This window comes from Vigna unguiculata, chromosome 8, assembly GCF_004118075.2.
Source record: "Vigna unguiculata cultivar IT97K-499-35 chromosome 8, ASM411807v1, whole genome shotgun sequence".
NCBI lineage: Eukaryota > Viridiplantae > Streptophyta > Magnoliopsida > Fabales > Fabaceae > Vigna > Vigna unguiculata.
Genome location: NC_040286.1, coordinates 36,781,170 through 36,803,357, shown reverse-complemented (window position 1 = coordinate 36,803,357; position 22,188 = coordinate 36,781,170). Strand labels below are relative to the sequence as shown.

The following is a 22,188-nucleotide window of genomic DNA, read 5'->3' as shown; positions in this document are numbered from 1 at the left end:
GAATGTGAATGCTGTGGTATTTTTGATATGCAGGGTTCAATAATTTTAATCAAATAAAAATAATTTTATTTAACACTTTTTTTTTGAAAAGTGAAATAACAAAATAATAAAAATTACAGTATTATTTTAATGAATGTTTTGATCTTCATCTTCACCGTGCATATCACATCTAACATAGTTTCAGACGAAAGTGAAAGAAAGCAATGAATAGGAGGAGGCAGGGTTTGGAGAAAGGCAAGACAGCACTATATTTTCATATTAAAGGGCACATGTATTGAGAAAACCTCCAAATGGTAAATTGAACATACACAGCTCAAAACAGTTCCTCTCTAATTACTTGTCACTCCATCATATTATAATTCCTAAAGCAGTAACTAGTATTTGATGATGCTACAAAGATGAAATCGTAGGGCTGATAATGAAGAAGATCTCATTATTAGGGTGATGCCGGGATTGGTTCGGTACCAGAAACATGGGAAGCAGCATCTTCTTTTGATATGGCCACATAATTCACAGGAGCAACTGGTCTGATATCTCTTTTTCCATCTTTTGTTGACCTGCTTCCGTTTTGATGAGCATTAAGTGACAGCCGTCGGTTTGGTGTACCATTAGCTCCACCATTAGCACGAGTACCTCCTACCTTACCAGAACTAACTGGCCTACCAGGACTGGGTCTTGACCCAAAGATGGCTTCTTGTTCTGTGTTTCGTTGCTCGTGGTGCTTTTTCTGATCCTACAGAATGCAAACTCCAGATATTATGACTTCCGAATACCACACTATGTTCAACAGATATAGAATAGTGAACAGAAATAGGCCAAGCTGATAGTTATATTTTTGTTTTCTCGCAGAGTTGTGGTCATCTTTTATTGGTGAAACTTACCCTCATCCTCCGTTTTTCCTCTTCCCGTTCATGCCTGAGCATGGCATATTCATCTAACATGGCAAGAAGAGGAACGCCATCATATGTGAATGACATCCCATGATCTTCTTCCCATGCACGAGTTTTGGCAACTAATGTATCGACCAAAGCTGCAATTTCACCAAAAGAAACAAAATTATTCCAATAATGTGGTTACATTTTTCTAGCATGCACTGACAGCAGATTGAAATAATAACAGTATTTGATGATGGTTGTAATTTCTTCAGCAAATACCTGGAATTTTGTTGACCAATATCCGAGCTTTCTCTGCACGTTTGAGGTTTAAGTGTGCACCTCTGCTTGCATTATACCTGTTATCATCCTGTTTTACAAGGGTGTGTAATTGTGTCAGAAAAATTGTATTCCAAATGAGGAAAGATTATGCAACCATTTTATGTAATCACCATAACTCGTAGCAAAGCTAAAGCTAAAATCTACGTATTTTTTGAAACAGGCCATGAAGCATTTCAATTATCTTATGAAATAACTGATTACTGAAACTGAGAAAGCAAATTATACAATAAAATGAATGAAGCATGGTTAATAATTTAGAACTGTTGTTACCACGATAAGATACACTCGCACCAAGACTGTGCACAACCAATCATTCAGACTCGACAAGAAAAAAGGTAGAAAGGGAAATTGCAAATACCCGATTATAGTCTTCAAGCCAACTCTCCTCTTCACATGCTGACATCCATTTTTCAACCTTGTCCAATATATCTTTTCGACTTAAAGCTTCTTCTTTTGCTTTTGCTATATGATTGTCCATGTCAGCCAGTAATTCAGCTGGTTCAACATTTCCTGAATCGATCAATGCCATAATCTTCTCCCGCGCAGCATCTGGGTCTATTTCTACATGAGCACGGGCAAATATATCTTCAAGCTCCGTTTGCTTCTTGAAAGCAATTTCCTTCATCCTACTGGCTTTCAGCTGATCAAGTCTCTCAACTTCCACTTCAGCCTGCATTAACGAAAAATAAAACAGTTAATATCATATTTGGAGCCCAAATCTGTAATCTTAAAGAAGGTCTTGAGTACCTGCTCAATCAGATCCAAAGCAAGAGCACCAGGGACAGTGACTTCATCAACAGAAGCTGACATATTACAGGTAACATGGTCAAATAGACTCCTTTCCTCTGGATGAGTGTCCATTAGATTCCAAAGATCAATCAACTGAGAAGCTAATTCTTGAAGCTACAAGACAAATCAAGGTCGAAGTCAAAATAAATGGCATTATATTAAAAGTCAACCACAAATGTATGCAAAACATTTGAAGGCAATATCAATTTGGGGTGTCACAGTCAGAATTGATGGTGATTTCTTGAAAACAAACACATGATTAGCAAGCCAATAGCCAAAATATACCAAAATTACTAACATTGGAAATATAGTTAACAACCATTGTCCAAATAAAAATTAAGGAAAAAAATGTTCTAAAGGCATTACCTTCTGCAGCCTCTGTTTTTTATCTTCTTTCAGCGTTAAGACAGTCTTAGCCAACCTAGCTAGGGTGTCGTTACTTATGCTCTTGGATTGAACACCAGTAGAATCATTTAGGCTTGGATGTACCTCAGTTACAGTACTGAAGAAGTCCATGCCAAGGACAGCACATAGATCATGCACAGTACTCACAAATTCAAGAACCTTGTGCAATCTCTCACTCTGCCAAACAATGGAACTAAATTATCAATCACATGTTTTGTGAACGAAAGCCGGTGGGGTTTCCAAATTTCTGACTAACTGATACATCGCTATTGCACATTATAAGAGTTACCTTTTCCTTTTGAAGTTCTTGCAGCTCAGATTGATATTCATCTAACTTCTTGAGGGAGAGGTCAGACTCGTCAACTGCAGGCGAAGCATCATTAAGGTTCAAGTTGCCAGCTATCTCTCCACATATTTGTTGAATCTGGGACTGTACATCAGAGAACTCCTTAATTCGTTCTTCCTTTTGTTGCCACAACTGTTCAAGTACTGGTGCTATAGCTGCAAGCTGTTCTTTGATAGTTCCAGAAGGGTTCTCAGGCTGTGAAAGGAAAAAAAAATGCATAAGAATACAAAAAGTAAAATATAAAGTTTATGTGTTGTGTATTGCCAATATAAGACAAGGTCGAGTAGTTACTAACAATTCCAGCAAAGCTCTTTTCTCCAAGTGCTGATAGAAGACTGGAAAGCTCAAGCTTAGCATCAGACAAAGCTTGAAGAAGCTGTGCCCTTGACTTCGCAGCCTGCTCAACCTTTCTCTTGTACACATCCAAGCATTCCTGTTCTAACTGAAGAAGCATCTTGTCTCGTTGCTCATCACTCTCACCAACCTCATCCCATATTTCCTACAGCGAATAAAGATAGTCTAAATTAGTACATTCGATTATTTTCATAATCAATTGTAAACAGAAACAGTTTCTGTTTTGGTAAGTTTGCTGAAAAATGGGTTTTAAAATAATCAATTTCAACTAGGTGCAACAAAAAGAAATCAACTTTTACTACATAGGATAAAGATATATGAAGCTGAAAGGAAAAAAAAAACTATTGGAAAATATTTGCAAGTGGTAAATGTGTTTTGTATCCCCGTTTTTCGTATGATTTTCGTCCTTCTAAAATTTAAATATATTTCTTAGGTCTTTATTTCTAATAAAAATAGACAGAAAAATTATGTGAATGACAATTTTAACGCATGAATTTTTTCATTAAAAATAATTTTGGTAAATATATAACTAACATATCGTTATCCACATAAGTTTTCCATCTATTATTATTATTATTAATGACAAGAACTAAAAGAATATGTTTAAATTTTAGAGGAACAAAAATAATATGAAAAACTTTTGGAGGACGTATTTAAGAAAAAAACATATTTTACCTAATTCATAACATAAGCTACATTTTTCAAATCTGTAAAACCAGCTTAACTTCTTAGAGAAAAAGCTTTTTACAAATTTTAGCAACTGTCCCAAACTTACAACTGAAATTTAAACAGCTGAAATCTTTAAAATTAATCTTTCCCAGACATTCATTCTCTCATACTATTCTGGAGACCGTGCACATTTTCATTTCAGCGACCAAAATTAAAATCTGAATGAAGATAGTAGTAACCTGCAGCTTTTTTAACAAGGAACCACAGGTGTTTTCCCCAAGAAGAGGATTTTGAGCCTCTGTCACTGCCATTGATGTTCCAAGGCAACCTAGCCGCCTGCACCCCAAAAAAACAAAAAAAAAATAATTAAACAAGAAATCATTTTCACCTACCATCAAAGATAGATAAACACCTCTTCTATGAAGATCAAGAGAGAAACAGACATGTGCTGTGTAAAAGAAAGCAAATGCAACTGCAGTATGATAAATGCAAACCCACAATCCATTGCGGTCAACTGTTAAATTCCAGTAACCCAAATCACCCATCACAAAAGTTAAACTCACGAATTAAAAAAGCGATCTTCAGAAAAATAAGCCAAAAAGGTTCTAAAAATATAAGAGCAATAATTAATAAATGTCTTCTTTAAGAAAATAAGTAATAATGGTTCATCATTATTTTAAGGCATAAAAAAAGGTGTCTAAACAAATTAAGTTCCTTCCATTCCATGCGACAAAGCATAATCCAATTCAGGGCAAGCTAATTAACTAAGCAAACGATAACAACAGAATAGAACGTCTCCGCGAAACGAAAGCGAAATTAACGAAACGATCAGCAACAAGTAACAAGAAAATGACGAAAGAAAAACAAAAGAAAGGGAACCTCGCGGTGAAGTCACATAGAAAGATTGAAAAGGAAAGATGAGAGAGAAAGAATGGAAATGTGTAGAGAGAGAGAGAAGCAGATCTCGGGAATGTGAAGATGAAGAGAAGATGGCGAGAGAGAAGAATACGTACCGTGTGAAGCTTAGGGTTATGTCGCTTCAGATCTGAAACAGAAGGCGAATGAGTGAGTGAGTGAGTTGTGAAAGAGTGTGAGAGAAAGAGAGAGAGTGAGGTTTTGTTGTGTAGCGTGTGCATATAATAATAATGAGATTAGAGAGTAGATGATGAAATTAGAAGAGAAGATGAAAAACAAAAGACAGAGTACAGTGTAGGAAAAGAAAATGGACCCACAACACAAACACTATCTATCTCTCTCTATTGTCTCCCATCGGGTTTCGATTCTCGCCCCAATTTTTCATCTTATTTACCATTATGACACTCCTCAGTTTTTTCAAATTTAACTGTGCATTAAAACTTTGACTTTGACTACATCTTTGTCGTGTTTTCACGTGTTTGGTAACAACACCACTGATTGTAATTGTTCTTGATATTAACCATCACATAAAACATCATTTGAACTTTTTAATTAATAATTTAAATGTGCTTGTTACTTGTACCATATTTACGTAAGTTAATGTAAAACTTGTAGCAAATATTAAATGAAACAGTTTTATGGTCTCACCAATCATCAAGTATGAGCATTTATTAGTCCAAGACTTTGAACGCCAGTAAAACACAGTGATAAAATATGGGTTATGTCATAATGTCATCACAAAATTAAAAATAAATAAATACGTAATACTTACCATACATGTAATAAATGCCAAAAGAAAAATAGCTTAAACTTTAAATTTTTAAAATGGAGTTCTGACACAAACTAGATAGGATAATTTGGTTTTTAAACTTTAAAATCAGCGTTTTTATAATTTAATTGTGAAAAGTATTAATTCAAGTTGATTTTAAGTTGTTTATATTATTTAATAAGTTGGAGTTAAAATATTAATTTAGAAAGTTATTTAATATATAAAAATATTTGAGTTAAGAAAGTGTATTTATTTATTTTTAAAATTTGAGATAAAGATATACGAGAAATGAGTTGTTTATCTGCATTAACGTTAATAGTTGTTTGTTTATTTATATCTTTTGGAGAATCAAATGTTGGATTGATCACCTCAAAATATTATTTTATTACATAATGAAAGTGCAAAAAAAAAACTTTGAAAAGATTTAAGATGAGTTAGATGTCTTTTAGGTAAAAATAAATAGTGTATAACTAAAATATTTATAAATTTATTGTCTAAAAAATTTAAATCAAAGATTATGTCTTAATTCTTTATATAGATTTGTTCACTATTTATTAGTAGTATTTTTTTTCACAAAATAACCTAACGGTAGTATAAGGAAATAGTATGATATATAACGTAGGTGAAGAATTATAAAATATCAAAATTTTCTATTTAATAAAAATACTGTGAAGAAATTTTATAAATATGATATAAACTAAACTCATATAAAAATCCACTCTACTTTTAATTTAAAACTTGGAGAGAATGATTTTATAGATTTTTTTATATGGTATTTTAATTTTACCATTTTCATACGATATAAGAATTAATCTCAAATTAGATCATTCTGAAAAAATATATTACTCGTTATAAAAGAAATCATAGAGAACAAATAATGAGATCCTAATTTTACAAATTTGTAAATACGAAAAAATTACTTAAAAAGGTTGTCTGTCTTCGTCGGCGAAAATCATTACGATGTCCCGTCGCTGGGTAACCATTAGGTTACGTGGGTGTTATTATGACTTTTGTGTTTTCATCAATCGTATATATTTTTGGATTAAATATGTATTTGTTTGAAAATTTTGAAAATAATTTTTTTAAAATTTTATATTAATTTAATTCTTTAATTTTTAAATTGTTTAAATTTAATTTTTTTTATAAATTTTTATTAAATTTATTTAATATTTTAAATATATTTTATGATAATATTTAAGTTAACATTAAAATAAAAATATATTAAATATTATAAATAATTAAAATATTATTATAAAATACGTTTAAAACGTTAGATAAATTTAACAAAATTTAAAAATAATTAATTTTAAATTCCACTAAAAATTGTTAAAAAAAACATCTACATGTTTTTCTAACAGCAGTTTCTTTACTTTTACGGTTCCACTGTGATTGTTGTCTTTCTTTTGGCAGCAGATTCTCGTGGGTCACCATTGTTTTGCAGTAAAACCGTGACAAAACCCAAGGGCAAGGGCAATTTGCAGTAAGAAATGGGGAAGGTTCTGTTTTTTCTGAAAAAAGAAGAAGTGGGAATAATAGTTTTTAAAGAGAAAAAAAGAATAATGTAGGGAAAAGCAGAAGAAGTGAAAAGAGCAGACATGGACAAAGGGAAAGGTGGTTGTGATCAGGAATCCACCAAGTCTCTGTCCATATCAGTAATCACAACCCCATTTTCATTTCTCTTCATTTACTGCATAATTACTATTATTATTATTATTAACCTTTACAACATTTTCATTTCATCCTTCTTTCCTTTCATTATTACACTAATTATAATTATATCATCAACTCCTGCACTTCGACTGCCCCACGTTTCAGACTTTTTATTTTTTTTATTTCTTCTGATGAATATTATGTTCCTATCATTGGTGCATGTGACCGCAAATCTACACATAAACATTATAAATCTGATAAAAGTAAATTTGGTATTCACTTATATACAGAAATGTAACGGGAGGAGTAGAGAACGGATAGTAACTCTCTTGTACTCTATTCGGTAGATAAATATTTATTTCGTATTTGTACTCATATTTGTTAGATATTTATTATGCACATACACGTCTATTTTTTTAATATCCGTCGATATTTATGGGTATCTGCAAGTATTTATAAAATTATTTAAAAAATAAATATTTAATCATAAATTCAAATAAAATAAATAAAATACATCACTATTATAAAATCCGTACCTGCGGGTAGCGAGTATCCATTTTTAATATCTGTTTTCTATCTATTACGAATTTTATCCACAAATACCCGTGGGTACGGATATTTTTTACATCCCTACTTGTATATATTTTATAAACGATAAATATTCGTTTAAGTGTGTATTTTAATTTTAGGAGTTTAATGTGAATTTGACTGGAATACGGACTTATCAAGTCTTATAAGTTATATTATAATATGAAATATCAAGAATCATATGATTACAATTAAATATTATGAGTGTTGAGAATTTTTAGGGATTGTAAGAAATATGAAATATAAAATATGTGTTACATGAAAAACTTCTTATTTTATTTTATTTTATTTATATCAGGAAGCTGAGAGAATCTGCTTATTTATCATCGGATCAATTAAATCAAGCTAAGAGTATGTTCTTCACCCTTTGTCATATTTTATATAATGGTCGATCAACAATTATACATGAACAAATTAAAAATAGTCATCAAATGATTTTATGTGATTTTTTTCTAAATATAAAGTTATTAAATTATTGATCTAAAAATTTTTCCTTTTCAAATGCGAATTTAGTGGAATATAGTCTTAAATGAGTGCAGATTTAATCGAATGTTTATTGTATCAAAGAGATTTTTTTTAACATATAAAATTATTAATCTAACAAAAATTTGAAAAGAGAAAATATGCAATGATTCGTATTTTTATTTGTTTTCTACCTTCTTGAACAACATTAAGGACAAAGACAGAGTGGCCTTCAAGTACCTTTTACAGAATAGGAAAACAAAAAAAAAATCCTCAAATCATACATAAAAGTGAAAATAAGGTTGTTAAGTATTTTTATGAGGGGTGTAAATAAGTAGTTTTAGTTAGAAAGAAGGAGTAATAAATCGGTGGCTCTGAATGTGTGTTGGTCGGTTAGCTAATAACTTAAATATGAACCCAAAAAGATGTAAAAGTTGTGTCACTCTTTAAGCTCTCACGGGGATCTCTCCATATATTAAGGATTTTATATTTTTATACAGACTACTTTTTCCGTTCTCCTTTTACTTTAGTTATTTTAATTCAAAAATGTTTTTCATTTAATTTAAATAACTTTCATTTATCACTTTTCGTAATTATAAATAATACAATAAAAATAGGTTTGGTTAAAAATATTTGATTTATCTAAAAAAATAATGTTTCCTTATCATGCAATTTCTTTTATGTTACCAAGACATCAATTTAAAAGTATACGTCAAATGTGACTAAATTGAGTAAGATATATGTTATGCATTTAATTGAAATTGTTAGGAAAATTATACTTTCTTCGAAAAAATACATTTATTTTGTAACTCACTTTAATAATATAATGATGTGTTATAGAATTTTAGAAATAAGATGAATTTAGCTAAACTGTTTATACATTCAAAAGAAACATTATTCCTTCGTTAACCTCAGACAAAGTATCATATACAGGGTTGATGTAAATAAATTGAATAAGTTTGTGTTGTTAATGTCTAAATGTAAGACTACATATTAATAGAAGATTTTAAGTGTTATTTTTTATGTTTTAATAATCCGTAAAATTGTGAGTATATCTAAAAAAAGCATGCATAAATGTATTTTAAAACTAAAAAAAGGAGACAAAAGGTAAAATATTTGACATAATTTTTGTAGGGGTTAAGTACACACCAACTATATAACACCAACGAGAATTAAAAGGTCGAGGGACCATGAAAGTCTTAGTTTTTTTGTACTTATCTTCAATTCTTTAGATTTGCACAACTCATGCTTGTTGCTTAATACACACATATAGTGGCTTCAGATTTTTCCCAACACACGTTATACCGTGTCAGAAAATGAAGGTTGAAGATGGCAACAAAGGAAGACACATGTGGGTTTTGGGCCATCCCACATGTGACCTACGCAGAACAATCTCACAATTTTCTTACCATTCACCATTTCAAAGCACAATTTCTAAGGCACTCACATGCATTTGTATCATCAATTATTATTCGCCAATGATCCGGAAAAAGCAAAAATTTAGAAATTGGACGAGATAAGTTAATTTCATGATATATAATTAGGATACAAATCTCATCTTATAAGTTTGTTTTATGGGATTGAATTAGGTTTAAAGTCCACCTCTAACATAGTATCGGACCATCCATTAATTCTAGTTCCACCTTCGAGATTGGAGTGCAAACTTCATCTTACAATTCGGTTTTATGAAATATGACTTTATTACGAAGAAATCGTATCAGTTCGATACGACTTTTTTTCACAGCATTGCACGATACGTCCAATGCCTAGTATCCATCATTTTACACCTAGGACTATTAGGGTGTCTAATCCCATTCGCTCCCCTAACTTTCGTCTTTCAATGTCGATGTTGGCCCAACAGAGTGTTTTCGTCGTTGGTGTTCTTTTCTATCTTTACGCATTTTACCGCTCTACCGAAAATTTTCCCTATCCCTACCGTACTCCAACTTAGTAAAATCATATCGCACTAACACAATTTATTTATTTTTATAATTTTTTAAAACTTATTTATTTTATTAATTTTAAAAAAGAATTGGACAATAGGGACAGAATCTGGGCTCCAATATTAAACATTGTGGTTTAATTATAATGTCATCATCATCTATCTCTGATGGAATGGATTGTGTTTCATTGTAAGTTGTTCTTTCTGATATATGATACCTACTTTGTCACCTGTCGCGTCATAGATTATACCAACTTCTTAAGGATTAAATATGTGAGCATTGTGGACCCGAGTCTTAGGTTTGCCACTTGTACCATTGTTGTTTTGCCACAGAAATGGAATTAATGTTGCTTCTAATTACAGACTAATTTCTTCAAATTAAGAAATTCTTCACATGAAGATATTTTTAAGACCTCGTTACAATTTTAGTCTGATACGAGAGTCTTGTAAAATATCCATTTCAAGGAAAAGAGATATATTTAAGATAAAAACAATTTTTTATTCTTATATAACCTATATATTATTTTTAAAAGAGATTGAGCTCAATACTTTAAACGGATACATGACATGACATTGAGAAGAAAGATATTGTTCTTGAGGAAAACTATAATCCTCTTCATATGTTAAACATATCTTATTTGTGTTTTTGGCATTTTAATATATTGGTAATAATATTTATTTACTTATTTATTAGTGTTAACCCTGGATTAATCAGTGGTCAATGTGGACCATTACGTAACTCTCTCGTAATGTGTTCTCTCTCCTACTATGTTTTCTGTTATTATGGTTTCCCTGAAACACAGCAAATCTACATCTGACACCACCACCACCACCTCAATCCTCATCGTCAATTTTTCCCAATTCTCTGTTCACCCTTTTCTCATTTTCTACCTCTTCAATCCAAGTATGTACTCTTAATTTTTCGCCTCCATTTTCTTTTTTCTTGTACAATTTCTATTATTTTATTGTCTCAGTTGTTATCCCTTTTCTATGTGTGACAATCAATGATCTATTTTTATGTAACTTCAGTTACATCTTACCCACATGCTTATGTTGTTCCAAAACATCTTGAATCGACAATGCTCACTCTACTAGGTACACCATTCTTAAATTCGGTTGACAGACACATAAATACATCAAGATCATTTTGTACCTAGTGTCAACTAATTTCATTGCTCATTAAATACTATTATTAATCACAACGAATCTGTTTGCACTTTTTTGCTATGGATTGAACTATGCAAATTATGAAAGTGATACATTTCTGGGATTCCAATTAGGATATCTCCATTTGCTTTTACAATTTTTTACCATCTAATGTCTCAGGGAGGTCTCAGTCCATGCATGTATATCACTCCAAAAATATTTGAACAATCACTTCGCCGAGGAGAGATACACAAATGGATAACTGTAATTCGCCTAGAACGCCGAGTTTTCGGCAAAGGAGACGCTCAAATGAGGTTGGTGTAGTGAATTAACATGTCTGCTTGTTGTGATTGGGAAACGTTTACTTCAAATTTCAAGTTTTAATGCCAAGTTATGCTGCTGCAAGACCTGTTATCTAGATTCTGTCAATTTAGAGAACATTTAATTCATGTAGTTGATGAAGTAATAAGTGAATATGAACTTCATAAAGATACAAACTACATGTAGTTGATGAAGTAATGGACTTCCCTTTAACTTACATATATTATAGAAATTTCATTTTGGAGAATTTGAAACTGATGCTAGCTTTTTCTGTGCTAGATTCCTGCAGAGATAAACAAATCAAATGGAAGCATTTTACTGGTGGATGATAAATATAAATACAGATCAATGTGGATTCGTGCATACTCATCTCTGTGGATGTTAGCTAGTGTCTCACTTATCATTTACTTAGGTCATCTTTACATCTGGGCCATGGTTGTTGTTATCCAAATATTCATGGCCAGTGAGCTCTTCAATCTACTTACAAGAGCAACTCAAGATAGACGTCTCCCAAAGTTCAAGTTCTTGAACTGGTAAGCATGCCTGCTACTGTAGTTTCCAAATGATAATTGTTTATAAGAAATTGTTAATGGGTAGTGTTTCACAAAGATAAGATTCTGAATGCAATGTCCAGGCACTTTTTCTTCACAGCAATGCTTTTCGTATATGGCCGTATTCTCAGTCAACAACTTGTGAATACAGTGACCTCAGACAAATTCTTGTATAGGCTTGTGAGCAATCTGATCAAGTATCAGATGGTTATATGTTACTTCCTATATATTGCAGGTTAGTACTACCTAATTTTTTCATAGGAATATTGATGTGTAGTTATCCTATCTCAATTATTGTAAGAGAGGACACAGATAATTTTATATATATTCAAGCAAGATACCTATAGGTCCTGTTGAGTAACTTAATTTTGCTATCTGATATCACACTATTATAGTCTTTTGCAGGTTCAAGAGTTTGTTGGCCTGTTATATATAAAAAAAAGAATCTTTGATTCCTGTATGGTATGTTCATTTCCTCTGTGATTTCAGGTTTTGTATGGTTTATTCTTTCATTGAAGAAGAGATATTACAAGTATCAGTTTGGCCAGTATGCATGGACACATATGATACTCATTGTTGTGTTTACCCAGTCTGCGTTCACTGTAGCCAACATATTTGAAGGGATATTCTGGTAACATGACTTCTGCTGAATTACTTGCTGATGTAATCTACATTTTCTAAACCCTTCTTTTAGTCTATTATGTCCCATTTTCTTTGATTTTTGCTTACTTAAAACATCTTTACTTATATGATTCTGTGTTTCATTTATATTTTGATCAGAAAATTGTTGAGCACAGTTACTTACAGAAAAGGATACATTTAATCAGTAAACAAAAAATAGTTCCTAGCAATTTCATTTAATATAATGCATCCTGTTTTTTCCTGGGCATGGTTGTGGAAAATTATATTTTAAAAAGGACATTTAATGTTATGAACTTGAGTAAGAGGATAATCAGATTTAAAGATGCTTCTATTAAATTTGTGATTTGATTGACTTGTACTGATTCTCAATAAGAAGGAAAAGGGTGAAAGGAACACAAATATAACAGGACTCTTTATAATCATGCATCATGATTCATGGAAGTTATATTATATATCATGTCGTTTGCTCTTAAATAGTTTCACTTTCCTACAAAAGCGCCATCCATACTTTTTCTTCATTCAATGAGATTTTAATATTAGTAGCTGCTTGGTATTGCTAGACAATGTGTTTTCCATGCTTCAATCTTTCTTTTTTACAATCTAACTTGCTAACATTATTATGAAAGGTTTATTTTCCCTGCATCCCTAATTGCTATGAATGATGTTGGCGCATATTTCTTCGGTTTCTATTTTGGGAGAACACCTCTGATCAAGCTTTCTCCAAAGAAAACATGGGAAGGTTTTATTGGAGCATCTGTAGCCACTATGTTTGCTGCGTTTACAGTAAGCATCAGTTAGTAACATCCTGCTTTTCTTTAGTTCGTTCCTTTAGTCCATAGTAACTGGCCTCATCCTCAGATGTCTTCAAGAAATCTTAAATCCTTGTAAGAACGAGTTAAACTTTGCATAACAGTGTTTTATTAAGGAATTTTGGGTCATTATATAAACGGGTTGATCTTTTCGTAACAATAGTATCGTAACCTTGCAACGAATCCAATATCTTGAGTTTTGAGTTTTAATCTCGTTGAGACTCATATTCCTATGAAGAAGAGGTTCGAATTCACCATACTGTCAGGTGTCAGTTTATGAAAAAGAGACATTTGTTAAGAAATTTTGGATTTTTTTAACGAACGGATTAACTTTTTTGTAATAAAAAGATGTTAACCAACTACCATCCCACAAAACTTTAAAAATTCACATTTTATTTATAACTGAACTCTCCAATATCATGTGTTTGACTCACAACCTCACCTTTAAGTTGATTTAATCATATTTTACAGTATAATTGATTTACATGATGATGTCACCTGTGTTTGTGCAGTTTGCATACTTCTTGGGTCGCTTCCAATGGCTAACATGTCCAAGGAAGGTAACAATTTTGATTAGGTGCAATCTTGGAGGAAATTTGTACTTTGATCCTAATGTGAAATAAATTCAGGATTTATCAACTAGTTGGCTTCAGTGTGACCCTGACCCAATTTTTAAGCCAGAGTACATTCCATTGCCAGGACTAATTTCTCATTCGGTAAGAGACATCTTGAGATTTAGCAGCTGCTAAAAGAATTTAACACTGTCATGCATGTAGTAAACATTTATTAACTTTCTGGATGCTTGATGATATAAATGTGTAAAAATAGCAAATATGATAAATAATCAAGTACTATCAATATAACTACACAAACTTAGTCCTAGATTCAGAAGTGTGGTAATAGTTTCTCATACATCAGAATAAATAAGATTAAAAGGTTCAAAGCTTTCACTACTGCTGAGAAAATTGTTTCGTGATGGTGATTTACAAATGACAGATATCATGTTGGAAAACAATGAATGTTTCGAAAAGATCAAACCGGTCTAAATTTAAAAGATAGAAAGGATCGAAATCAACCTTAAATAAAATAAAGAATAAAAAGTATAATTTAGCCAACTTAGTATCATTCTTCATGAAATTAAGAGTTTAAAGATTGAGTTTTTCGTTTTGCAACATTTTGTAGCTTCCTTGGAAAGAGATACCAGTTTTGCCAGTACAGTGGCATGCCTTGTGGTTGGGACTATTTGCATCAATCATAGCACCATTTGGAGGTTTTTTTGCCAGTGGTTTCAAAAGAGCCTTTAAAATCAAAGTCTGTTCTTGCTCTTTATACTAGAGATTTATTTTGCCATCATTACCCTTTCTCCATTCTCTTCGAAACTCCCAAAAACATAGTAACAACACTGATATCTTTCATTGGTCACAGGACTTTGGTGACAGTATACCGGGACATGGTGGGTTTACAGACAGAATGGACTGCCAGGTTTGCTCTGAGATTGATAATTGTATACTATAATAATCCTTGGCATGTGTATGAATAGGCTATTACTTAATTCAGGACAATTTTCAGCTTTCTATTATAGTATTATAGTGAGTAACTGCTATGACTGTTATGTTCATGCTTTAAGTATTTGGGGGGTATTTTCTAATATTTTATTTCTACCCTTTTGTATGAATAAGCTAGTGTATTCCATAATCTTGACTTTTCAAAGTGCAATTGATACATAATGCTTAGCACTTGACCATTTAAAGCACTTTCAATTTTACCATAAATCATGTACTACTTTCTATGACATGCAATAAAGTACACAATATCTTGGTATTTGTTGTGAATGTTGTGTTTTATACTGCGTTATGCATCCTTTGCAGATGGTAATGGCTGTTTTTGTCTACATATACCATCAATCATTTGTTGTCGCCGAAGACTATTCAGTAGAAATGCTTTTGGACCAGGTGCGTCTCTAGTTTAAGCATTTTATTGGTTAATTTTCAATCATGTGAAAACTAGAGGATTCTGTTTCATTTCAGTTCTACTGTTGAACACATCTAAGTCAAAAACAGATTACATTTCACTATGTTCATTGCCCATAACCATGTTTTGTTGTAACATCATTTGCAAATTTTCTCTATGCAGATATTGAGAAACCTTGGTTTAGAGGAGCAACTAGCTCTCTACGCAAAACTTGGACAGATATTGCAAGAAAGGCGTTTATGACAAGTTCACTCTACACTTAATAAAAAAATGCTTCAATTGGTGTTATATCTGTAGATGAAGACCCTGTGGGAACAAGTGGGATAGATTAGTAAATAATTTTTTTAGACCTTTTTGTTAACTGCTCAACTATATTAAGTACAGAGTATAGCGATCCTTGCATTCTTTTCCCTTTGGGCTTAACATTGACATTTAAAATGGATTTTTAATGAGAAATATATTGGTGTTTTTCAATACTGTTTCTTGTTAGTACTATCTCAATTTACAAACTTGTAATACATTTTTCTAATCTTAATAATCTTTCTTCAAAATTCAACCAAGAATGGTTTTTTTCTCATAACTTACATCCGCTGAAACAAAAATCTTTCAAATGAACCTGCAATTTCATTTTCCTGGTTTGTTTTGGCCGGTGCTCATCTCTCATCTAGTTATATATTGAATCTCTGCATGTTCTCTCAACCATTCAAGCACTTTAGCTCCTTCTAGTATTTCTTGAACCTTCAGGAAAGTTCAAAAAGATCACATCAATCAATCTGTTAGTTAAATTAGGAAAGAGAGTTTGGCCCAAAGCACAATTTTTTCTCTTTTGAAAATGCAACCTACCCTACAATTGTTTAGACATTTATATAATTCAGTTAATCAAAATGGTATGCAGCATGAAATGCTATCCCTACATGGACCATTTTGAAAAAAGTTCAAGATATTTGTGGTTCTGTATATATACATGAAACGATGAAGCAGCCAAAATAATAAACAACAGTAAACAAACAAGGAAGTATGATGCAAACCTGATTCTTCACCCGTTCCTCATCATATTCTTGATTTTGACGTTTGAATTCAGCAATGGAATTCTCAACCTCTTTGACGAGATCCTCGGTAGCAAACTACAAAACACACAAATGCACAAATCATTGGTATAGTATAAGCAAAAGTGACCTATATATTTAGACAGATCAGTGAGAATTGGTACGCTTGTTCCATTTTTTGACGGGAAAGAATTTGTTGTCAGCATGACCTGAGCAAATATGTATATAATGGACACATCTTAATCAAACACGCTACCTGCAGATTTTCACGCCTATATATATCACCCACTGCCAGATTCTGTTTTATCAAATTTGTTATATTTTCCTTCTGATGCTCAAGATATTGGTTCACAGCCTTTGGACTTGAGAGAGATGCCAGCTGTTGCTCATTTAGTTTCATTTTTGCCTGAGAGAGATCACAGTTTTTTGTTTTTCCATTAAATTGTGAATAAAAATGGAAAAAATTTTAAATGCCTCCTGAAATGACGCATCATGCAACCAATACCTGTATTTCTAATAGGTTGGCTCCATAAAGCTGCCTACCTTGTTCCTCAAACAAGGATTGAGGTATATCAACTTCTACCATCTGAAAATGACAAGATGCACAGATCTTTTATCAACTTGTTGATATAATTTAGCTAAATTAAATACAGTCCTAACCTTTCATAATTTCAGTCTCAAAGGTGATGTTTAATCCTACATCAACTAGAAAGACAATTTCAATAGAGCTAATAAAGCTTGAATTTCACTTTACAAACCAATTTTATGAGATTGAGTTGGACTTTGAACCCAAATTCTAAAATAGATATGTCCACCAAAAATAATGATGATGATGATAATTACTCAGTGTATCCATGTCAGATGCAAGTGTGCTTCATTATGCACACATAGAAAACACGGTGCGAGGTACATGGTAATACCCTAGGAGATAAGACAGAATCAATCTAATGTAATACTATTACCTTAGAAATCTGATCTAAGATAGCATTATCTGTTGCTTGTTCTCTAGCTGTTTGCTCCACCTCTAGGCATCTCTGTAACAATAAGTCTTTGACCTGACAATTCATGCTAGAGATTTTTACTCTGATTTCAACTCAACATAATTCCTCAGTTCAGTTAACAATCATAGCAAGGGTACCTGCTCCACTGTGCTGCATCCAGGGAGAAGCTTATCAGCAATAGAATCATCCAGTTCTGGCAAATCTCTGTAAAAAAGTTCTTTGCATTCAACCTGTTATAAATGAAAGAGACTTTTAATAAGCATGATCAGTATATGCAGCCAAAGAGGTTTTTTAAGCAAGTTACAAGCAAATATGGATCCCAAATATTCACTTGTACATGATACAAATGTGTACCAATAAATGCAAAGATAAAAGATGGTAATCACAATCGATGTGGGACTTCCGACCCGATATCGGGTGGAATAGAATGTCCAAGAAAGTTCGCTAGGATAGGCTCTAACCAGGCTCTGATACCATGTTAGAAGTGGGCTTTAAGCCTAACTCAACCCCACAAAACCGACTTGTGAGGTGAGGATTGCACTCACTTATATATTGTGAATTGGCCTTATCTTTAATCGATGTAGGACTTCCAACAGAGATGAAAAAGTGCCATAAAGTGTATGAGACATATGACAAAAAGTACTTATTATGAAGAATATGGTATCCAGAGGACCAAAAGAAAAAAACAACCATGCCAGTTCATCTTCCTAAAACTTAAACTTTTTTATTAAGCACTAGAAACTTACATTGAACTGAGCATGAACACCTCGAAGATTTTCTTGATTCCATGTTTCAGGAAATACAAGAGGAAAAGACTTTGATTCACCGCGATGAATTCCAATTATTGAATCAAGGAAACCCGGTAATACCTTGTCCCCGTATTCTGTGTCAAAATTAAAGCCTGCATAACTAATATAAGTTTAGAGGAAAAATATACATGATCTATTACAGAAAGCAAAGACTTCCATCACTTATCCATTCATTATCATCCTTCAAGCACAACACCAGACCTTTACTTTCAGCCGAAGGAATACTTTTAACATTTGATTCATCTTGATCGATGGTTGTTGCTGAGATGTCAAGAACAGCAATATCACCAACCTGTGAACAGCAAAAACAGATATTTTGTAGCAGCCAGCTAGTTTTGGATAGACTAGTCAATATCAATTAATACCAATATTAATTATTAAGATAACAGTAAATAGATAACACAGAAAACAATGTCTTATAACAGTTATTTGTTAGTATGACAGTAAAGATAAAAAATTAGCATCAAATACTTCATTGTATCAGTCGTGACTAAAATCCCTATAGTTTGTTAATGCTTCCTTATAGAACTTAGAAGTTTTAGGAAAAATAATGATTCATAGAAGTTCCAATTAAACAGCATTTCTAGTAAATAATCATTTTAAAAGGAAAAAAAAAATATTAACAGACTGGAATAAATTAAATTTAATCACCTGTAACCCTCTATCAGTAACCACTTTCAGTGCACCAATGGACTTGTAACGCCTTCTAAATTCTTGTTCAGATGCTATTTGAGCATCTATATCACTATCTATCTCAACAACAATCTTTAAATTTTTGTATGCATTATTATCAGGAATCCATTTGATTTCTGGTGCAATATCAAAAACCACATCATATCTGGAAAAGTGGTATCAGTGAGAATAATTAATATAATTGCCTGTAGATATTGGCTGACAATATTATCATTCTTAATGATAATCTTCCTTTTCTCTATGTTATGACAGAAGATAGTTTTAGTATTAAAGATGCAGCAAAGGAAAAGAAAAATAACAAGTCTAATGGTAAATATATTTCAAAAAGTTTAACTGGTAGGTTACCTAAAAAACTCTTGAAGAGAAAATGTCTCCTCCATCTCAGGAAACTTAGTAACTATGCGTACTGAGTCTTGCAAAGCCTTCCCACTAACCTATAAACAAAATTAATTATCAAATGCTTAATTGCATATCAGAATAATACTTGATCTAATGATGTACTTTATTCAGTAATAACATCGAACAAAAGAGCAGAAAAATATAAAGAATTTTTTTAATCTGTTTATCAGTATCAAGTCCTCAGATCAAAGACAATTTTATTGGTCCAGTTTATGAGGAAAGGCCAATGGTAAGTTTATGCTTGTGCAATGTGCATGAACTGATAATCTTGTCTTTCAAGAATGAAGATTTCAGTGAGGTTTGTGATGGATATGACTGCTCTGTAGTTACAGAAAATAACATATGTAATTGCAAATAAAAACACAATTAATCCAAAATAGTTTGATAATGAAGAGATAAAGTACGGATATCAAAAGTAAGAAATTAGAAACTATATCACAACATACCGATATCATAGCATGTGAAAGTGTCCTTCTTAATATAGATTCAATAGTAGCCTTCTGGACATTTTGTCTCCCAACATAACCAATAAGAATGTCTTCTGGAACTTTCTTTCCAGGACGAAATCCAGGGATCTGTATTTGAAGCCACGCTAAATTAGCTTACAATACAACATGTTGTCCTCTGAAACCTGGATCCATGACAATCTCAAGCAAACTACTTATGATATATGACTATGCAGTAAATTATTATATGATAAGATAGAACCATGGCATTATGATTGTGAAGTTTAGTAACAATAAATTTTCAATGAAAACCAACTCAGACCAGATAGATCATACTAATAGTTTCAACTTTTGAATCTAGAACTTACAAACCGAAAATCTCCTTTGGCACAAAAATAAAGAGCACTATATTTGCGAACAATAATTTGCAGCATATTTCTTCTTTGAGCCAGATAACATTTTATTATATTACTATATAAAGCATAAGTAACCCAATATTACCTTTGCTTGTTTCATAAACTCTGCTATGACCCTTTTGTAACAATCCTCAATTACCAATGGTGGCACCTCCACATGCAATTTAACCTGCAAAGGGAAAGAGATATAGAAGTAAATTGAACATCTAACTAATCAATATCCAAATAAAGCTTACAATAAAGCTTATGAATATAGCCATGAGAAATTTACCCACTTTAAAGGATGAAACACAAGAATGGAAAGTATGAATAAAAGAGAAGATCATACAGTGGATTTTATTTTCTCTGTTTCTGTGACCTTCAGTTCTGCCGGAAGACGGTCCTGCTGTTCTGTGCCAACTTCAACTGAGGAAGAAGAAGCAGCAGCTGAGACTGTGAAGGGAGAAGAGAAAGAATTGTAACGAACGATAAAGGGTTGAAAGAAATGAACATGAGGTGCCAAGGACGAGAATTTAAGGGAATTGAATTTGAAGATTGAAGTGTTGGCATTAGCAGAGAGAAGACTTTTGTTTGAAGAGAAAAAAGAATTGGAAAGAAGAGAACTTGTGAAGGTTCGAGTGCAGAGTTCCATGGTTTCTCTTACTCTGCAGACAGACACAGATACTGTTGTTTAGATAAAATAAAGATAATGTCAGTTTAATATTTACATATTTATATATTTTACTTTATTATATTTATTTTAAAACAAAGTACAATAGTATCAGTAACGTTGTAATGTTCTGGTGCACAAATTACAGTTACAGTTAAGTGTAACTGTAAAGTTGTGTGCATTGTGTTACACTTTTAGATAGTAAATATAGTGTATGGTTGATGTTATCACATGCCAAGGCCATAATGAAATATACAATATTGTGGTTAAATTGAAAAGAAAATAGAACTAATAAATTAAAAACTATAATTTTGGATGTATAATTAATGATATATATATATATATATATATATATATATATATATATATATATATATATATATATATAATCTTATGCATGGTTCAAAATCATCTTTTCATAAAAGTCACCTTCTAAACTTACATGTGTTGGGATTTGATGAGTTCATGGACTGAGAATATACTACATAAATAAACCTTAAATACTAAATAATTTTAGAATAGGGTTTATTTTGCTGTAAATTTAGAAAATTGATTTTTTTTTTTTATGTGTGTGAGTAGTTTTGAACTTGCACCTATTAGGCCCATTATGCTAATGGGTTTAAACATTGGAGAGTTTATTCTTCCTGCACCGAACAATTTATAGCTGCACCCCTATAATTTTCAAAATGATCATTTGACCTCTTTTTATAATTTTCTTTCTTTATTTGTTGATTTTGAAGTTTGTCTCCAGCAGAGTGAGATATTTTTTTCTGTTCATTTTTTTATTCTTATTTTCTATGAACTGTCTTTCTTAAATACTTATTTTTATAATGTTAAATTTTACTCTTTCTTGGTGGCTCTGTTTAAAAAAATTATTTTTATAGTTTCATCTCATTCTTTTCATAAATTTTGCTTTGTTTAAATTTATTTTATTATATGTTGTCTTCTAATTATTTTTGTCTAGATTGCCTTACACTGGTTGTTATGTGAACATGAAGTGACAAAACTCTTTAATGATTAAACTTATAAAATAAAAATGTAATTATTAATAAAAACAATTTAAAAAATCAATTTTTAATTTCATTTTATATAAATTTTAATTCAATGTTGACTGCATATAGTAAAGATATTCAATTTTTAAAAAATTGAGTTGATAATATTTGCATGTCCTTTGAGTGATTTTACC

General features: G+C 31.7%; 3 protein-coding genes across 3 annotated transcripts; 1 reads left to right on the top strand and 2 right to left on the bottom strand.

The window, feature by feature from the left end:
* Positions 1 to 223: 223 nt before the first annotated feature.
* On the bottom strand, positions 224 to 4,969 carry LOC114194735 (65-kDa microtubule-associated protein 1). The gene is made up of 10 exons (XM_028085112.1): positions 4,791 to 4,969; positions 4,017 to 4,113; positions 3,050 to 3,253; positions 2,698 to 2,949; positions 2,370 to 2,585; positions 1,962 to 2,117; positions 1,573 to 1,884; positions 1,155 to 1,242; positions 882 to 1,030; positions 224 to 733 (listed from the first exon to the last, which is right to left on the bottom strand). Exons 2-10 carry the CDS (start codon positions 4,086 to 4,088, stop codon positions 437 to 439), a joined length of 1,746 nt encoding a protein of 581 aa, XP_027940913.1. The 5' UTR covers positions 4,089 to 4,113; positions 4,791 to 4,969; the 3' UTR covers positions 224 to 436.
* A 6,404-nt stretch (positions 4,970 to 11,373) lies between these two features.
* LOC114193309 (phosphatidate cytidylyltransferase 1-like) lies at positions 11,374 to 15,843 on the top strand. Its single transcript, XM_028083044.1, has 11 exons — positions 11,374 to 11,563; positions 11,850 to 12,103; positions 12,205 to 12,356; positions 12,611 to 12,752; positions 13,390 to 13,546; positions 14,085 to 14,132; positions 14,202 to 14,288; positions 14,755 to 14,883; positions 14,998 to 15,054; positions 15,441 to 15,524; positions 15,706 to 15,843. Exons 1-11 carry the CDS (start codon positions 11,504 to 11,506, stop codon positions 15,784 to 15,786), a joined length of 1,251 nt encoding a protein of 416 aa, XP_027938845.1. The 5' UTR covers positions 11,374 to 11,503; the 3' UTR covers positions 15,787 to 15,843.
* Positions 15,844 to 15,955: 112 nt separating this feature from the next.
* LOC114193308 (trigger factor-like protein TIG, Chloroplastic) lies at positions 15,956 to 21,039 on the bottom strand. Its single transcript, XM_028083043.1, has 13 exons — positions 20,682 to 21,039; positions 20,439 to 20,522; positions 19,938 to 20,066; positions 19,438 to 19,526; positions 19,051 to 19,237; positions 18,601 to 18,691; positions 18,337 to 18,491; positions 17,728 to 17,820; positions 17,552 to 17,644; positions 17,095 to 17,175; positions 16,846 to 16,995; positions 16,572 to 16,667; positions 15,956 to 16,281 (listed from the first exon to the last, which is right to left on the bottom strand). The coding sequence occupies exons 1-13, from the start codon at positions 20,982 to 20,984 to the stop codon at positions 16,204 to 16,206; spliced, it is 1,629 nt and encodes a 542-aa protein (XP_027938844.1). The 5' UTR covers positions 20,985 to 21,039; the 3' UTR covers positions 15,956 to 16,203.
* Positions 21,040 to 22,188: the final 1,149 nt, after the last annotated feature.

Excerpts from the sequence above, each read along its gene's own strand:
- LOC114193308 (XM_028083043.1), bottom strand. The coding sequence starts at position 20,984 with ATGGAACTCTGCACTCGAACCTTCACAAGTTCTCTTCTTTCCAATTCT. Across the intron at positions 19,527-19,937 it reads TTTCACATGCTATGATATCG|GTTAGTGGGAAGGCTTTGCA; the intron begins GTATGTTGTGAT and ends TTTTGTTTATAG. Across the intron at positions 18,692-19,050 it reads TTACTGATAGAGGGTTACAG|GTTGGTGATATTGCTGTTCT; the intron begins GTGATTAAATTT and ends TGCTGTTCACAG.
- LOC114194735 (XM_028085112.1), bottom strand. The coding sequence starts at position 4,088 with ATGGCAGTGACAGAGGCTCAAAATCCTCTTCTTGGGGAAAACACCTGT. Across the intron at positions 2,118-2,369 it reads AAAAACAGAGGCTGCAGAAG|CTTCAAGAATTAGCTTCTCA; the intron begins GTAATGCCTTTA and ends TTTGTCTTGTAG. Across the intron at positions 1,243-1,572 it reads GGCTTGAAGACTATAATCGG|GATGATAACAGGTATAATGC; the intron begins GTATTTGCAATT and ends CTTGTAAAACAG.
- LOC114193309 (XM_028083044.1), top strand. The coding sequence starts at position 11,504 with ATGGATAACTGTAATTCGCCTAGAACGCCGAGTTTTCGGCAAAGGAGA. Across the intron at positions 11,564-11,849 it reads AAAGGAGACGCTCAAATGAG|ATTCCTGCAGAGATAAACAA; the intron begins GTTGGTGTAGTG and ends TTTCTGTGCTAG. Across the intron at positions 14,289-14,754 it reads CAGGACTAATTTCTCATTCG|CTTCCTTGGAAAGAGATACC; the intron begins GTAAGAGACATC and ends AACATTTTGTAG.